At 46.1% G+C, this 16,610-nt stretch overlaps 1 protein-coding gene across 2 annotated transcripts in view; it reads left to right on the top strand.

The window, feature by feature from the left end:
- Positions 1-16,610, top strand: part of LOC119658806 (cell growth regulator with RING finger domain protein 1-like) — a 159,833-nt gene that overhangs the window by 104,003 nt on the left and 39,220 nt on the right. For both annotated transcript variants that reach the window (XM_038066529.1, XM_038066528.1), the window contains one exon: positions 893-1,047. In XM_038066529.1, the coding sequence (XP_037922457.1) occupies positions 893-1,047 (155 nt within the window). The remainder of the gene's footprint in view (positions 1-892; positions 1,048-16,610) is intronic.

The following is a 16,610-nucleotide window of genomic DNA, read 5'->3' as shown; positions in this document are numbered from 1 at the left end:
AACATCATGTACGATAAAGCCTTATGCTTGGACCACCGGAGATAGGGAAAGCGGGTGATACCAAAAATTTTGTCGTGGTCGTGGAGAAGAGAGGACAAGAAGCTATCCGAAAGATCCAAGGCCAAAATTATATCAAGCTAGGCAGAAGTTACTAATAGACTTTGGCCCTTAGCGCTACTCGCCCTGTTTTCGTGTCCATGAGACGCTTGATGCATCCCTTTAAAGAGATCTGTTGTCTCAGACGGGAGACAACAAATGTACCCGACTTGCGTCCTAATAAAAGGAGTACTACACTTTACCCAAAGTCTATAAAAACTTGATCACTGAATTGATTTATAGTGGCATGTGCTTGGACTTATGCTAATTCTTGTCGCGCCTATTTTTTGTCTTCTTGATTTCTGAGTAAAAACTTTCAGTCTAGGAACCCCAGCATATTTAGGTTATTCTAGTCTACTGTCTTATGTACAGTGTTCCTCACTAGACACCCAAAGGCACCGAGAGTAACCGGTATATAAAGTGGAGAGATATAAAACCGGCCTCTCATATTATCATTGCAAATCTCGTCCCCATAAAGTTGTCTCCATCATCGAAATGAGAATATTTGGTGCAACAAAAGATTAGAGATCTTGATGTCACTGAATTTTTTATGGTTCAGATTAATGGGTTGAATATTTTAGCATTTAACATAAGATTCTTGGGGAAAGTTAAGTCAGTCTACAGTTTCTAGAATTGTTTATTTTTATTTGTGAGTCATCTTATTCCTGTTGCGGAAAAATACCAAAAGATTGACGGAGATATTTTGTGTTTGTAATATAGATATAATAATTAAAAAATATTAAATTCCAAAAAAAATAACAATAAAATAATAAAATAATTTTTTCATTATTTTCAGAGCCACAATTGCAATTTTAGCCCAAAGAGAAGAGGCACTGGGTCAACAAAATAACTACAGTCAAAATGTGATACAGGTTCCTCGACTGAATATGACCAGAGTGCACATACCTTTCACATTCAAATTATTCGAGAGTGGAAATAATTCAACGGAAGGTAAGTGGTTTTGCCGTGTCATTGGAGCTGGTTTGCCAAACAGGATTTTGATCAATAAATTTAATAGTAGACTCCGTTTTTGTCGCTAGTACACCTTTTTGTTTCGGATAGGCTAATATTTCGGGAAGAACTTGTTCTCTCTCACAGTGTACCTTGCAGTCTTCAGTTTTCATACCGAAAGTGGGCGAACTTTCGACATCAGGTTGGACTATTGTCAGAACATCGAAAGCACAAGTGAATCCGCGAGGCTCAGTAAGATTCTGTCCAAGAAACATAACAACCCATACTTTCTTAAAAAGTCGGAAGGCTCCTGGACGGAATCTTCTAGCGAAACCCTGCAGCTGCTGGTTCAAACGCACTTTCCCTCAAGCGAGGAGGACGGTGAGTCAGAACCTTGCTTGGAGGGTTTGCGGCAACCCCAGCTGTGCGAGACTATCAAATCGGTAATTACCGAGGATAAGATCGGCTGGGCTATAAACAGCTTCTCCGCAGACAAATCTCCAGGCCCAGATGGCATAATGCCAGTCATGCTACAGAAGCAGCAGGAAAGGGTTATGCCGTGGCTTGTTGAGATTTATCGGAGCTGCATCTCTTTAGGATACGTACCGCAGTCCTGGAGGCGCGCACGAGTGGTTTTCATACCAAAAGCGGGCAGGTGGGGTCATGAGTCCGCGAAGGACTTTCGACTAATCAGCCTGACTTCTTTCGTACTGAAGGCCCTAGAAGGCCTCCTGGACATTCACTTAAGGACGATTATGGAGAGAACGCCTTCCTCTAAGGAAAATTTTCAAAGGAAAATCCACAGAAACCGACCTCCACGAGGTAATTGGCACGGTTGAGCGGTCGCTGCAGTACAAGCAGTATAACCTAGCTGCCTTCTTGGATATAGAGGGAGCTTTTGACAACGTCAGTACCAACGCATCAAGGAAACCTTAATCGGTATTGGGTTGGAGGGGTATCTCATTGGATTATATCCATGCTAAGTACCAGGATAATCCAGTCGGATCTGGAATGCAACCACTTGACCAGAGCTGTGAACAGAGGCACGCCCCATGGTGGCGCCATCTCACCGGTGCTCTGGTTAATAGTAGTGGACAAAAGTTTACGTACATTGGACAGCAGCGGGGTGAAGGTGGTGGCGTATTACGATGGCTTGGTGACATTAGTATCAGGGATGTTTCTGTTCATTATGGAAGGAGCGTTGCGAAACGTGTAACTGTGGGCAGCAAAATGCGTGCTCAGCATAAACCCAACCAAAACGCAACTGATGCTATTCACCACCAAACCAAGGGCAATTGAATTTCATCTACCACGGCTGAATGAACAAAGATTGGTTCTTTCCTCTAATGTAAAGTATCTGGGTGTAATCCTGGATCCGAAACTAAATTGGAGATCGAACATAGTACTGAGGGTTAAGAAGGCCTGTATAGCCTTCTAGAGAGAACCTTTGCAAAGAAATGGGGTCTCCAGCCGAGGATGGTTCTCTGAATGTACACCGCTGCAGTGATCCTATTGTATGGTGGCAGGCTTTGAAGAAAAAATACAATAGGGCCAAGCCTAATAGGATTCAAATAACCGCGTGTGCAGGTGCTACTGGGGCTCTGCGGTCCTGAATCTCCTCCCCCTAGAACTCCACATTAAATACGTTGCAGCGTGCAGTGCCGTCAGACTACGTGAGTCCGGATGCTGGGCAGCGAAGTCCTACGGCCAAGGCAATATTCTAGATAAAATACCTCGGGAAATCTGGGCATCCCCAACGGACTATGCCACACGTAAGCTGAACTTCACGAAAAACTTTGCTGTGGACCTTCCAACCAGGGCAAAGTGGAAGACCGGCGGCGTATTGCAAAATTATGACACAGTATTCTTTACGGACGGATCAAAGATGGTCTGTGGAGTCGGCGCGGGGATTTGCTCGGATACACACGGTGTATCCAAGTCGTATGGTCTCTCAGGTTTCGCCAGTGTATTCCAGGCGGAAGTACTGGCGATATTGGAAATCTATCGATGGCTGGAGCGAGATTTGAGCCCCAAGCATAACATAGCCATTCTGACCGACAGGCAAGCGGCTATCAAAGCCTTGTACTCAGCGATAACATCTTCCCGGCTGGTGGGGCAGTGCACAGACGCGCTGAACCATCTGGCCGAACGCGCAAGGTCACTCTCTTCTGGGTTCCCGGACGTAGGAAAATAGAGGGGAATGAGCGGGCTGACAGATTGGCCAGGCGAGGTTCTGCTCCTGGCAGTTCTTCGGCGAATATAGTCGGTGTTCCGCTGGCAGCTGTCGGGCCTAAGATGGGGAAGGCTTACCAGCTGTGCCAAGTCAAGGAGAATTTGGCCCGCTTATAACATAGCCCGATCACGAGAGCCTCTGTGCCAGGCGCGTGCAAATGCATTCAAGATTACGGCGGTCTGCACGGTGCACTGGCCCATAGGGGACCATGCCGCTAGGCTCGGCATACTCTACAATTCGCATTGCCGAAGCTGCGGATAAGGAAGGAGGGATTTCCCGTGTGGAGAGCCTCATCTTGTCTGGCCACAAAATTTGCATCCGAGCAAACTCTCAGAAGTGAGTGGTCTGAAGTGAGTTTGGCCATAATTTCTTCAGGGTTAGTTTCACTGTGGAGACTGGACTGGGTTCTAAAGGATGGACGGATTTTTGTAGTGGAACAAAGTCCGTGCTCTTTATTAAGCGAAAAAAAGTAGCATCGTCCCCTGTGGACTCCCCAAAAATATCTTTCCTCCTGTTTTGAGAGTGGCCTTTAGGCTGCGTGAAATTGATATTATATATTGGAAGAATTGTCTTCTTTTGGGCTTTAAGGCATTAGACGCAGGAAGAAATTTGTCATACCCTACGATCCCAGCTAGGAATACAGTCGGTTCAGGAGCGAGATATTTTACGGCTAAGGAAGGCATATGGCGGCACACAAAATGCGTCCATAAGTCTAACACTTGAAGCGACCAAAAGAGCTATCACTGCCATTAAAGTTCGGATTGGCTGGGTCATCTGCCGACTACGAGAGCAGATAATTCTGAAAAGATGCTTCAGGTGTTTGGAATTTGGATACGTGGCGAAAAAATGTACTAGCATTCGCGATAGGTCCGACCTGTGCCGTAAATGCGGGAAAAAAGGCCACATTGCAAAAGTCTACGAAGAAAATCCCAATTGTCTGTTCTGCAGGCAAATAAACGACATTGACAGCGTCCAGGCAGGAGCACATGTCCGGTGTATAAGAAAGCGATCGAAACTATTCGCAAATAAGGTTCCTACAGCTAAACCTGAACTATTGCCAAGCGGCTCAGGACCTGCTCTCCCAGACGATATTGGAAAACAAAATCGACATTGCTATTTTCTGCAAGCAGTACAAAAAGGCAGCGATATGAACATGCGGAAATCGGGCCATCGAAGGAACCACGAAGATTCTCGAGAGTGGCTTCACTAGAGTAAAAATAGGCGGAATATCTATTTACAGATGTTATGCGGCTCCAAGCCTTACGAGAGAGGAGTTCCATTCTTTGGTGGAGGGGCTAGCAATGGATAGCCCTAAGATAGTGGCTGGCGATTTCAACGCATGGGCTGAAAAATGGGGCAGCCGAGAAACGAACGCAAGAGGGCGTATATTACTTGAAGCTCTTTCTTGTCTGAATCTTGTAGTTGCTAACACTGGATGCGTGAACACTTTCCGAAAGAGAGAAGTGGTGTTCGTGATCGATGTCACTTTAGTTACTGATGTTTTAGCGAAAGATCTCCAGTGGTATATCAGTGAAGAATATACGCATAGCGACCACCAGACCATTATTTTTGAAATCATACATGGTACCCGAATGAAGTGGTCCCGGACGAGAGCTGAAAGGTGGGCAACTAATAAGTTTGACGAGGAGATTTTCGAAGAAATGCTTCAGCAAAATACAGCGCTTGAAGGAAGCGCAGAAGATAAAGCAGATCGGCGAAAAGTTGCGGCGAGCATGTAACGCCTCCATGCCAAGATATATTGTATCCCAGAAGCGAGTTCCGAACTTTTGGTGGAACTCTGAAATCAGAGAATGCCGCGAGGCCTACCTCAAGGCCAGAAGGCGCAGTTAGCGAAATAGAAACCGATCTGGATACGAGCAGTTACATGAAGAATACAAAAACACTCGGAAGAAATTATATGTGACCATAATAAAGAGTAAAAGCGAACACTTTAAGCGACTGTGTAAGGAAGCTGACACGAACCCCTGGGGTGGCGCCTATAAAACAGTAATATCGAAAGTTAAAGGCAAACGCTCCCCACCGATTTCTTGTCCTACTATGGTTAATAAAATAGTAACGGATCTTTTCCCACAGAATGTGAATGTCGCTAACCCACTCCCACTCCCCACTATCGAGGTAGACACCGCCGAAGTCCCCATGGTAAGTGAAAAGGAGGTCCTCGAAGCTGCGGATAAAATTGTTGGAAATAAAGCACCTGGCTTGGATAATATCTTCAATAAAGCTCCAAATATGTTTGCCGAGGCGTTCACTACCTGGCTTAAAGAAGGAGCATTTCCTACACAAGGGAAGAACCAGAAACTAACACTAGTCCTCAAGCCAAACAAGCCTTTGGGGGAAGCTTCGTCCTACAGGCCGATATGCCTTGTAAATAATGCAGGCAAACTATTTGAAGGAGTAATCTATAACAAATTACTTCCAATTGCCGAAAAGGTTCGGTTTCGAAAGAAGAGGCCTACAGCGGATGCAGTTGTCTTAATAGCTAGCATAGCTAAGACCGCACTTGACGAGGGCAAATGTTGTGCAGTGATTACACTTGGTGTGAAGAACCTCTTCAATTCCACTAGATGGAGCAGGATACTTGAGTCCTTAATCAACTTAGGCGTGGGGAAGTACCTGGTGCGTGTCGTTGCCGACTTTTAATCAATAGGATTCTGGGCTGCGAATCAGATGAAGGAATGAAATTATACCAAACGACATGCGGAGTTCCACAAGGGTCTGTCCTAGGGCCATTATTGTGGATTATTATGTATAACGGAGTACTGACGCTAGACCTTCCTACTGGTGTGGCCTACATTGGTTTCGCGGACGATATTGGTGTGACGGTTGTTGCACGCCTTCTCGAAAAAGTGGAGCTTTATGCAAATGAAGCAGTCTATGAGATTAAATCGTGGTTAGAGAATGCCGGTCTACAGCTCGCGGAGCATAAGACGGAAGTAGTACTTATTACTAAGCGGAGAAAGTGCACTTCCATGAAGATCAAAGCTGGAACACAAACAATTCATTCTAAGCCTGCGCTTAAGTACTTAGGCGTAATGGTTGACCAGAGGTTAAACTTCAAATTGCATGTGGAGGGTGTAGCAACCAAGGCATATAACATCGGAGCCCAAATGCTACCAAATATAGGTGGCCCAAGGCCGAGACGTCGACTCCTTATTTCGAAGGTTGTCACTTCGATCCTGCTGTATACAGCCCCAGTATGGGGAGATGCCCTAAAAAATATAGCAAATAAGAGAAAGATTGGAGCTGCGTATCACATAAATGTACTCCGAACATGTTGCGCTTACAGAACAATATCCAATGAAGCAGCTTACGTGATAGCAGGAATGGTCCCGACTGAAATTCTAGCGAAAGAAATGCATCGACTTTAGGTTCGAACGTATCTCACCGGAGAATCCCCTGCCCGTCGGCGACATTTCGCACGAACTGAAACTGTCGCGGACTGACAAGAGAAGTGGGACAAGTCAAAAAAAGGCCGCTGGACTCACAAAATCATATGGTCGATCATATGATCGAGCGACCCCACGGCGAAGTAGGTTTCGACCTAACTCAATTCTTGAGCGGACACGGAGGCTATCGAGCATATCTGTATCGATTTGGCGTGATGATTCGCCGCATCTTTTCATTGGCCCAGATTCGAAGCCCAAAGGGCTACATTAGAAGCTACAACCGGGGAGCACTCTACACCCGAAAATATTGGGTTGGGGAAAAAGTAATGTCGTATTTGTGATCGAATTTATAACGCTTTATTTAACTTACTTAGAAATATTCGATTTAAGTCAAATATGCGCCGGTTTGTTCGCAAACTTGTTGCCATTTAGAAGGCAACTCCATTATCCACCTCTTATAAAACCCCCCCTCCTTATTTGCAAAAAACTCAGACAGCCAGTTTTCGCAAGCCTCTTTTGAAGCGAACTTAGTAGCACCAAGAGCGTTTTGCATGGACTGGGAGAGATGATAATCACTTGGTGCCAGGCCCGGACTATACGGAGGGTGCGATAGGGCATCCCGTCCGAGCTCCCGTAGCTTCTAGCGGGTCATCAAATTTTGTGTGAGGCCGAGCGTTGTCCTGGTGGAACCTGGTGACCAATCCTGGCCGCTTCTGGTCAATCGCCTGCTTCAAACGGTTGAGTTGCTCACAGTAGAGGACTGGATTGAGGGTCTGGCCATAGTTGAGCAGCTCATAGTGAATGACTCCCTTCCAATCCCACCAAACCCACAGAAAAACCTTCCTGGCCGTCAATCTGGGCTTGGCGATGGTTTGGGCCGGCTCGTCGCGCTTCAACCACGATCTTTTTCGCTTGAGGTTTTCGTACGTGATCCACTTTTCGTCACCAGTCACTATTCGCTTAAAAAATGGGTCGAATTCGTTCCGTTTCAGCAGTGCATCGCAGGCGTTGATTCGGTCCAAGAGATTTTTTTCCGTCAACTCGTGTGGCGCCCAAACATTCAGTTTTTTTTTGGAATCCAATCTTCTGCAAATGGTTCCAAACGGTTTTATGGTCCTTACCCAGTTCCTGGCCAATCGAGCGAATGCTGACATGCCGGTCTACTTGGATGATTTCGACGATTTTATCGGTTTCTACGACGATTGGCCTACCAGTACGGGGTGTATCTTCGACATCCACTACACCAGAACGAAATCGATCGAACCAACGCTGTGCTGTGCGAATCGTTACAGTATCGGACCCATAAACTTCACAAACTTTTTTGACTGCCTTCGTTGCATTTTTACCTCTCAGGTAGTAAAAATGTTAAATATGACGAATTTCTTCCTTGGTGGACTCCATGTTTGACGCGCTATAACTTGAGACTGAAAAGTATGATCATGAAACTGTCAAGGAGACACCTGTAGCCCAGATTGTCGTCTTCAAATCGCCGTATAGTATGACCCGATACGATAACTACAACACAAGATATATTTAAGTGTCGTCATCTATTGACAAAATACGACATTAATTTTTCTCCAACCTAATATAATGGTGAAAGCAAAGGGGATATGGACCGAAGTCGAAAAGGTGATTGCAGCCATCGGAAAGAAGCTTAGGCAGGAAGAAGTCAGTCGAAAAAATGAACGCGAGAGAAACCTTAATGTTAACACGACCTCAGAATAAATTCTGATCCAGCCTCGCGACGTAATACCAAATGGGAGTCCCCCGAGGGGAGAATGGAAGGAGAAGGAGGTGGTTTTAGTGGGTAAGAGTGGCAGGAGCTTCCGGTAACTTTTGAAACTTCCATCGGAAAAAAACAGATGCAGAGGAGGCGCTGACACTTGGCACTTGGGGAGCACTTACACTTTTAGCACTCACCTGTTGCTTTTTAGACTTTTTCCACTGACAGACGAAGTTGAACGAGACTTCTTGTTGCCCTTCGGTGACGACCCCGAAGTACATCTTTTCTGCTTTAGTTCACTTGCGGGCTTCTCCCATATTGGACGGCATGACGAAGTCGTTATTTGATGTAGCTCGCGGAGTTGAGGGAAATCTGCTAGTACTTCTGTTGACTTGGTTAGGGCAGCAGCGTGGTATCCCTCGTTTCATACCGGAAAATACTCTCGCCAGCATAGATTGTAGGGACTGCACAGTGTCCCTAAGTTTCCTGATCGTTTTCGTCAGCAACTCCCTTTAAGTAGGGTGATTCAAGACAAGGCAAGGCAATGATCTTGCCAGTCCTCCTGTATTCCTCGGAGACTTGCGTTCTTAGCAAGAAGAATTGCGAACTCTTGGCTGCGCTGGAAAGAAGAATCCTCCGAAGAATTTTTGGCTTCCTACATGAGGATGGACGATTCCGTAGCCTACATAACGAAGGAATCTATGAGCGATACCATGACCGTCCGGTTGTGGATAAAATCCGGCTCAATAGGTTACGGTGGGTGGGTCACTTAATCCGTATGGATTAGGATGATGCAGCGCGGAAAGTCTATAAGGGCAATATCTATCGTAGAAAAAGAAGGCGAGGCAGAGTCTGCCTGAGATGGAGCGATGGTGTAGGTCACGGTGCCAGACAGCTTTTAGGGATATCGAATTGGTGGACTTCGTCGCAAAATCGGGATGTCTGGAGTTCCTTATTAAGGCAGGCCTAGACCGGATACCGGTTGTTGCGCCGTCGATGATGATCATGAATGTAGATACAGGTACACTCATGAGTTTCTATTACAGACACGCAAATTATACAATACAGGCTTCATTAGCAAAGGCGTATAACTGCATAGCTATTCAAAATTAATTTACCCCATATGGAAAAACCTATAAAAACAGAACAACGAAAAACAATTTAACTTAACAATTACTGAAGGTGATAATTAAATTCACATTCATCATTTTAAACACTTTTTGAGAGCTCTGTCTCCTGAAAACATGATCAATTTGCCGGGAGTAAGCAAGGTCAATCTGTAGAGAAGCCGATTAGGAAGCTCATTTTATTTGCAAATGCATCAGACAATATTCCATAAATTCCCATCCATGCATGCAAAGCCCTAGTCGTGCATCATTCAAGATCAAGTTTTAAATCTCAGAATAATTCTCTCAATGTCTTCTGGTTTGTCACCAAGTTACAGTCAAATGTAATTCATTATTTGTCACAAATTGCGTTTTAATTGCAGAAGTTTTTCATTACATCCCACAAGTTGTGCTTCCAAAAAAATTTTTAATTATAAAGTAATATTAACAGACAGGCTCAGAGCAACTGTCTGGGATCATGTCAACTTGTCAACTTCGAGTTGATTCCTTAAAAGGCTAAAAAAAAATGTTCACTGAAATTTCAACAAATTGATTGACACAATCTTTTATTATCTTCCCATAAAAGGCAATGCGAGCAGGTCTTCATTTCTTTCCGGAAAAAAGCCGGCTTTATCAGAATCACCAAATATTGCATGAGCGTAGTTTAGAGTCGGGTTTCAATTTTTAAAGGTTGTTAAAAAACTGGAATTTGAAACTAATCTTTAAATAACATATCCGAGAATATGGAAACACCGGGTATCGACGCCCCAAGTGGCAAACAACCACAAACTTCATATCCTCCCCCGGCTTTGAGCAATCAGATTCTGGCTGAGGCACGTATTTTAAAGATCTCACTCTATTCATGTTCCGCTACGGAGAAACCTGTGGAAGACAAGCTCTTCACTTCAGGAAAGAAAGTGCAACTACCATAACGAGAGAACCCGGAAATCCAACTATGGCGTGTCATTGTCGCGTAGCCTAAATCTTCCAGAAAGCCGAGAAGATGCCTCAGCAGAAAGAAACTTCACCTACAAAGGAAAGGAGATTACAGGCGAAAATTTTGCCTGTCACAACGTTCTCTTCCGTCTCTGCCAGGAAAAGCGGAAAAAAGGGAAGCTGGTAACGTGGACGCACCTGGTCTAATATCTGTATGTAGCGACGGACTTATGCAGAACCGACACTGTGAACCTGGGAAATATCCCAACGGGCGTAAGCGGAAGGCACGCAAATGATGATGAACCCCTTTGGGAATGAGAATCACTAGGTGTGGCAATATCCAGAGAAATCAGACGCAAGGAAACGAAACTTTAAGCGGAAGATGTGGACAAGCTGGTAGTCCTGATGAAACCCACACGGGACGCACCACACTTTTCAGTTAGCAACGCTTTCTCAGCACATATTGGATAACACTGATGTTTGCAGGACTCTTTTGTTATATGTATATAAATATATATGGTTACCCTGTATCCCTCGATGGGGTATACTCCGTCAGCCACACCTAAGCGCCATCATTTTTTTTTGGGACTCCCGGTTCGGTACGTCGTCGGACTACCGACTAAACATCTCCCCATTGCCAAAGCGCTAGCCTGGAACCGTTAGTACATTACTTCGGGCTAGTCCCCGAACTCTCCCGCCTTGTGGAGCCTTCAAATCAGGGAGGGGAGAGGAGGAACTGTCAGTTCAAGGAACCCTCTGCCATCCGGCTCCTCCACCGGTCGAGTGGCTCAAAAAACTTCCATGCCCACTTAAAAGTTGGGTAAGGAAATAGTCAGTCCCACCATGCTTCCGGTTCAGCCACGCACCTAAGTTGCCGATGAGCCGCGCAGTCCATCTGCTTCTAGTTTCATTTTGCCAAGAGAGCTGCCACTCGTCTAGAGTGCCTTGTCGTTCTTCGCGAGCAACCACCTCCCTTGGCCCATCTCCCTTGCGTTTGTTTATGGCTTGACGCTCCTTAGCAAGAAGGGCAACGGGGATCACTCCCGCGATCACCATCATGACCGGTTCAGAGACGATACGCGATACGCAGACGCCCCCCGCAAAGCTCCCCGTCTCTGTACTTGCACGAGACGTTTACGATATACCTCCTTGTTAAGAACGTCAGCCCATACCTCTGCGCCATAGAGCAGGACAGACTGCATTGAACTCATCAGGAGACGTCGCCTGCTAGACGTAGGACCCCCAATGTTTGCCATTAGCCTAGTTAACGCCGAAACTCCAGCTGCAGCCTTGATCGCTGCTGCTTTGATTTGCTCAAAAAAGCCCATCTTTAAGTTAAAAGTCAACCCGAGGTACTTTATCGCTGATTTTGACTCGATTATCGACTCGCCGAACGATATGGGACGCAGGGTCGGAATTCTCTTTTTAGTCAGGATGACTACTCCGGTTTTTTCCAGTGCAAGTATGAAACCATGAGTAGTCATCCATCCGCTTACCCGGCGCATCAATATGCCGAGTCTACTTTGCGCGCGACATCATCTGCATAGCCGACCAGGCGTGACTCTTTTGGCATGTCGAGTTTAAGTAGACTGTGATAGGTAGCGGCCCTAGGATGGATACCTGTACTACCCCCGACGTGACCTCCATCCTCCTTTGACCCTCTAGTGTTTCATAGAGCAGGGAGCGGTTCCTCAGATAGTCCCTCAATATCCATAAGAGATAGTTCGGCACGTTGAAATTATTGTCTAGTGTGCCTAGAATGTCTTTCCATCTTACGGAATTAAAGGCGTTTCTAACGTTAAGTATTACGAGGAGCACCACCCGTCGAGTTCGGCGGCTATGCGCCTCTGTTCGTCGAACTGCGTCCAGAACTTGCATGACAGCATCAATTGTGGATCTCCCCGCTCTAAAACCAAACTGCCGGGGAGATAAATCTCCGGCAGCGCGTATCGCTTCAGCGAGTCTTCTTCTGATGAGCTTTTCGGACACTTTCCCAGCAGTGTCAAGCATACCTAGTGGGCGGTATGAAGACGGGGTCGCCTTTCCCTTTATGGATTAGCGCAAGCCTCGCCACCTTCCAACGATCAGGGAAAATGCTCTCTTTCAGGCAAGCGTTGAATGCGCTGGGCAGTAGGTCTGGCCGGTGTTAGAATACCAGTTTATATACCTCTGCTGGAATACCATCGGGTCCTGGCGCCTTCTTGCATTTCATAGAGAGGACTGCCTGTTCCACCTCTTTTATAGAGAAAAGTGGACAATCCTTTACGCTCTCCCCGCCGACGTCATCATCCCATATGCGGTGCGCAGGGAAGAGTGCTCTTACAATGCGGTCCATCTGCTCGGACTTAAGTGAACAGGATTTCCGCAGAGCCCCGTTTTTCGGGTTACCAGTTTGTAACCGAGTACCCACGGATCCCCATTCACCTCGTCAACCAGATCTGCAAGCAGCGAGCTTTGCTCTTGTTTATTGCGCTGCGGAGTTCATCATGCGTCATCATTCACGACTTCCTGGGACACCGACACTCCTTCTCTACTGTTCTGCGCCAAATGCCCTTGGGGCAACCCACTCGTCGGCCATCTTGGTAGAATGGATTCCACTTCATGAAGCAATGCAATTGTCACCCTTCTTTAATGTGTGACCTATCAATGCCGCTTCTGTCTTCCGATCACAGTGCTTATTGCTTATGAAGATAGTGTCAGGCCAGCGTTCTCCGATGATACGATGTGGACAGCTGTTGACAAAGGCTTGGAGCTTTTGAGTAACAGTGGGGTTCACTTTCCATGTGCTACTCCCATATTGCAACACAGAAAGAACACTAGCACCGAATAGTCTCAACTTGATCTTTGTATTGAGATAATTGCATTTCTAGATTTTAGACAGTGCATCGAAAGTGAATTTAGCGCTGTTTAAGCGTCAGGCAACATTCAGTTTGGTATCACCTACGGCAGAACCCACGCTTCCTAGATATACAAATCGATCGACGCCCTCAATGTTCCGCCGATTAATGCAGATAGAGAGAGTGCGATGATCTTGACTTCATTGGTGTATATTTGTAATCCAATCTACTTGCCTTCCTTTCCAAATCCAGCGCTGTTTGGACAAGGTCCATGACCCGGCAAGAGAGCAACCAGTTGTCATCGTAGTGGAGGTGTTTGAGGAAAGATGTCATCGTCCATTGAATTCCCCCACGTTCTTCGCATAAGGCAGCATGGAGGACAACAAGAAGAAATAATATCGATGGCGCTTTGGACTTCAAAATCATCTGAGATTTGAGAGCAGGCAAAGCGAAGAACTAAACGCCGCACACTGTTCCAAAATAACCCGTAGGGTGTTGATATGGTCAATGCAGGAGGATCCCGAACAGGAACCAGCCTGCTCTCTGTCCATCGAGCTTTCGAGATATTCTTTGACGAATTCCTGGATTATTTTAGCCAATATCTTTGTGATGGCAGGGAGCACGCAGCACCCCTCCAATTTCCACGCTCAAAACGGGTCCCCATCTTTAGAATCTTGACGATCATTTCGTTCTTCCACTCTCTGGAAAGGTCTCGGATTCCCAAGATTTCTGTACGCATGGAAGCAGCAGATTTGCAGTAACTGCAAGCTCAACGATAAATAACTCTGCAAGGACACCATGCTAACCATGCGGCTTTACACTGCTTGGGTGCATTGATGGTCGAAATATTTTCTCATTTGCTTGGAGTAACAGTCCGTATCCGCATGCTGCGGTGACTAGCCATTTCATCCACAAGAGGATGAACCTCACCGAATGTAATACGGTTGAGGACCATGGTAAAGTGTTCTTTCCACCTCTACCGTTGCTCGTTATCGTGGATGAAAAGTCGACTGTTGAAGTTCTTCACAGGATGTTAGGCTGGACTACAAATAGCAGACGAACATCTAAAACCTCCGACACATCACTCCTGGAGGGCATCTTTTTGCAGATCTTCATAGATCGTAGATCAAAATATCCTTGGGAAGAAGACTATTCCTGTGTTTGAACGAATCCAATGCATTAGCAGTTGCAGCTTTTTGCCATTCGAACCACGAATCCGCGCTGGATCATGAGACATGATTGCTTAGACCGCTGTATCTTTGTTAGTTTTGTTCCGATTGTTCTCACAATATTCTTGAAAGATTCTCCATGGAATGTAATGGAAACCAAAAAAAATTCTAAAAAAGTTTAAAACGTTACCGCCTTTCATGGTTGAGGTATTTTTTTTGGTTAGGAAAGGGAAATGCATTTACACACAAAGTGCCAGTCTCAGACAGACTATTGGCGAAAACACTCCCCTGGAGCGTCTAGAACTCTAACCCGAAACCGTTTAACACATTACCTCAGGCTAGGCCTATTCAGTATAGGAACAAATCCCCCCGCATTCAGGGTGCCTCAGCTACCCTGGTGTGTCTCCTATCCATCGCCCTCTTCTTTTCGCCTTAAGAAAGCCTTAAATGTGGAATGCCACTCAGCTCCACGTGTCCTTTCTCTGTCACATGGCCTCAATTATGGTGCTCGGGGACGCAAGACACCCTTCCATCGAAGATGGTGGCGTTCCCATCTTCTGCAGAAGAAAAACGTGTGACAAACATCATCTACCACGTCCTTGCAATAAATGCAGTTGGGTGACCGTCATTTTCCGATTGTGTACAGGTGAAACTGATCTTTGTCTTGCGCTAGGCGCTGCGGACAAAGGATAGGTCCCTGAGCCTGGAGTATGGAAAGAATTTTCCAGTGCCTCAAGCAAGTCGCACCACCTGACAGAATGGAATGCGTTTCTTATGTTCAGGGTCACAAGGAGCACCACTCGCACAGTGCCCCTCAGCCAGTTTTACCGCTTAAACCACCTCCTCAATGGTATCAATTATGGATCTCCCCGCTCTAAAACCATATTGTGCTGGTAAGTAGTCTCCGCAGCACGTATTGCGTCAGTCAATCGTGCCTTAATGTGCTTCTCAAGCAGCTTCCCCGTTGTGTCCAACATACCAAGCGACGACACGTTGACGGCGCCTCAGGAACGCCTTTACCTTTGCTTATCAGCACAAGTCTCGCGAGAAAGAAAAATACCCGCTGTTGCTATTTTGTCCTTCATGGACAGGATCGCCTCCTCTAGTTTCTCTCCATCCACAGCGTCAGTTCACTTGGGGTGGCCAGAAAAAGTGCCAGCACGATTTCTTCCATCTTCGCTACTTCCTACGATGGGACCGAGTTTTTTGGTAACCACCTTCTACCACAGGCCCCATGGCCTTACGTTTACATCGTTGATTAGCTTCTATCAGCAGCGTGCCTTTTGAATGTTAATTTCATGGCGAAGTTCCCTTTTCCTACCTCTATACTCTGCGGATCTATGTGGCATTTCGTCTTGACCTCTTGCGCACTGAGCAATCCGCCGAAGTTTGAACTAGTACCTTGGTAGGTTTGCAGTTTCAGCCGTCCACCAGTACACGGATAAGTTCTCGAGACGCAATTTCCTTTTGGGAGCCGATGCATTACAAAATGTGGTGATAAGGCTGATTGCTGAATGCATTAACGATTCAGTTGCAGTTCTTCTGTCTGCGCGTGGGTTTTGTCGCTGATTCACCCCTCTTATGAGAGCTTCTACAAATTTTGCAACGTCGATTTTCACGATGTTCCACTCGGTAGGCGTTTGCCGGGCGGCAGAACATTGGGAAGAACCGTTTGTTACTTCGAAGAAAATGTTTTAATGATGAAATCTTTCACCACCTTAAACCGTTGGACCGCTGACTCCGTAGCAAAATGTCAGGTATTCAGGATAATAAGTCCTGTCCTGGTAGCCATCTTCAGAGTCTGTGTGCCTCGAGAATCTGGTTGAGGCATGCCCCATTCGAGGGTTCTCGCGGTAAAGTTTCCTCCGACTAGAACTCTCCTCTCCCGCACTCGCAACTCGTTAACTGTGTCTCTCACCCAGATGGCAGCAGTGCCAGATATATCGCCATATCACGATGGTGAGCTCCTACCTCGAACTGTTAACGGAGAAGCAGTAAGTCAACTCTTCTTTCTTGCACCATCTGCCCCATCAGATCGTGAGCATGTTTGCTTGCAAGATGTGGATCATGCTGTTTGATTTTTCGCTTTCTGTAACTCTTCTTTGAAAACTAGGCAACTCCCAGAACCGGGAACATGAGCCATATATTCCTT

The sequence above is a fragment of the Hermetia illucens genome, chromosome 6 (assembly GCF_905115235.1).
Source record: "Hermetia illucens chromosome 6, iHerIll2.2.curated.20191125, whole genome shotgun sequence".
In the NCBI taxonomy this organism is placed as follows: Eukaryota; Metazoa; Arthropoda; class Insecta; order Diptera; family Stratiomyidae; genus Hermetia; species Hermetia illucens.
Note: the sequence above shows the minus strand (reverse complement) of the source record. Positions and strands in the feature narration are given on the sequence as shown.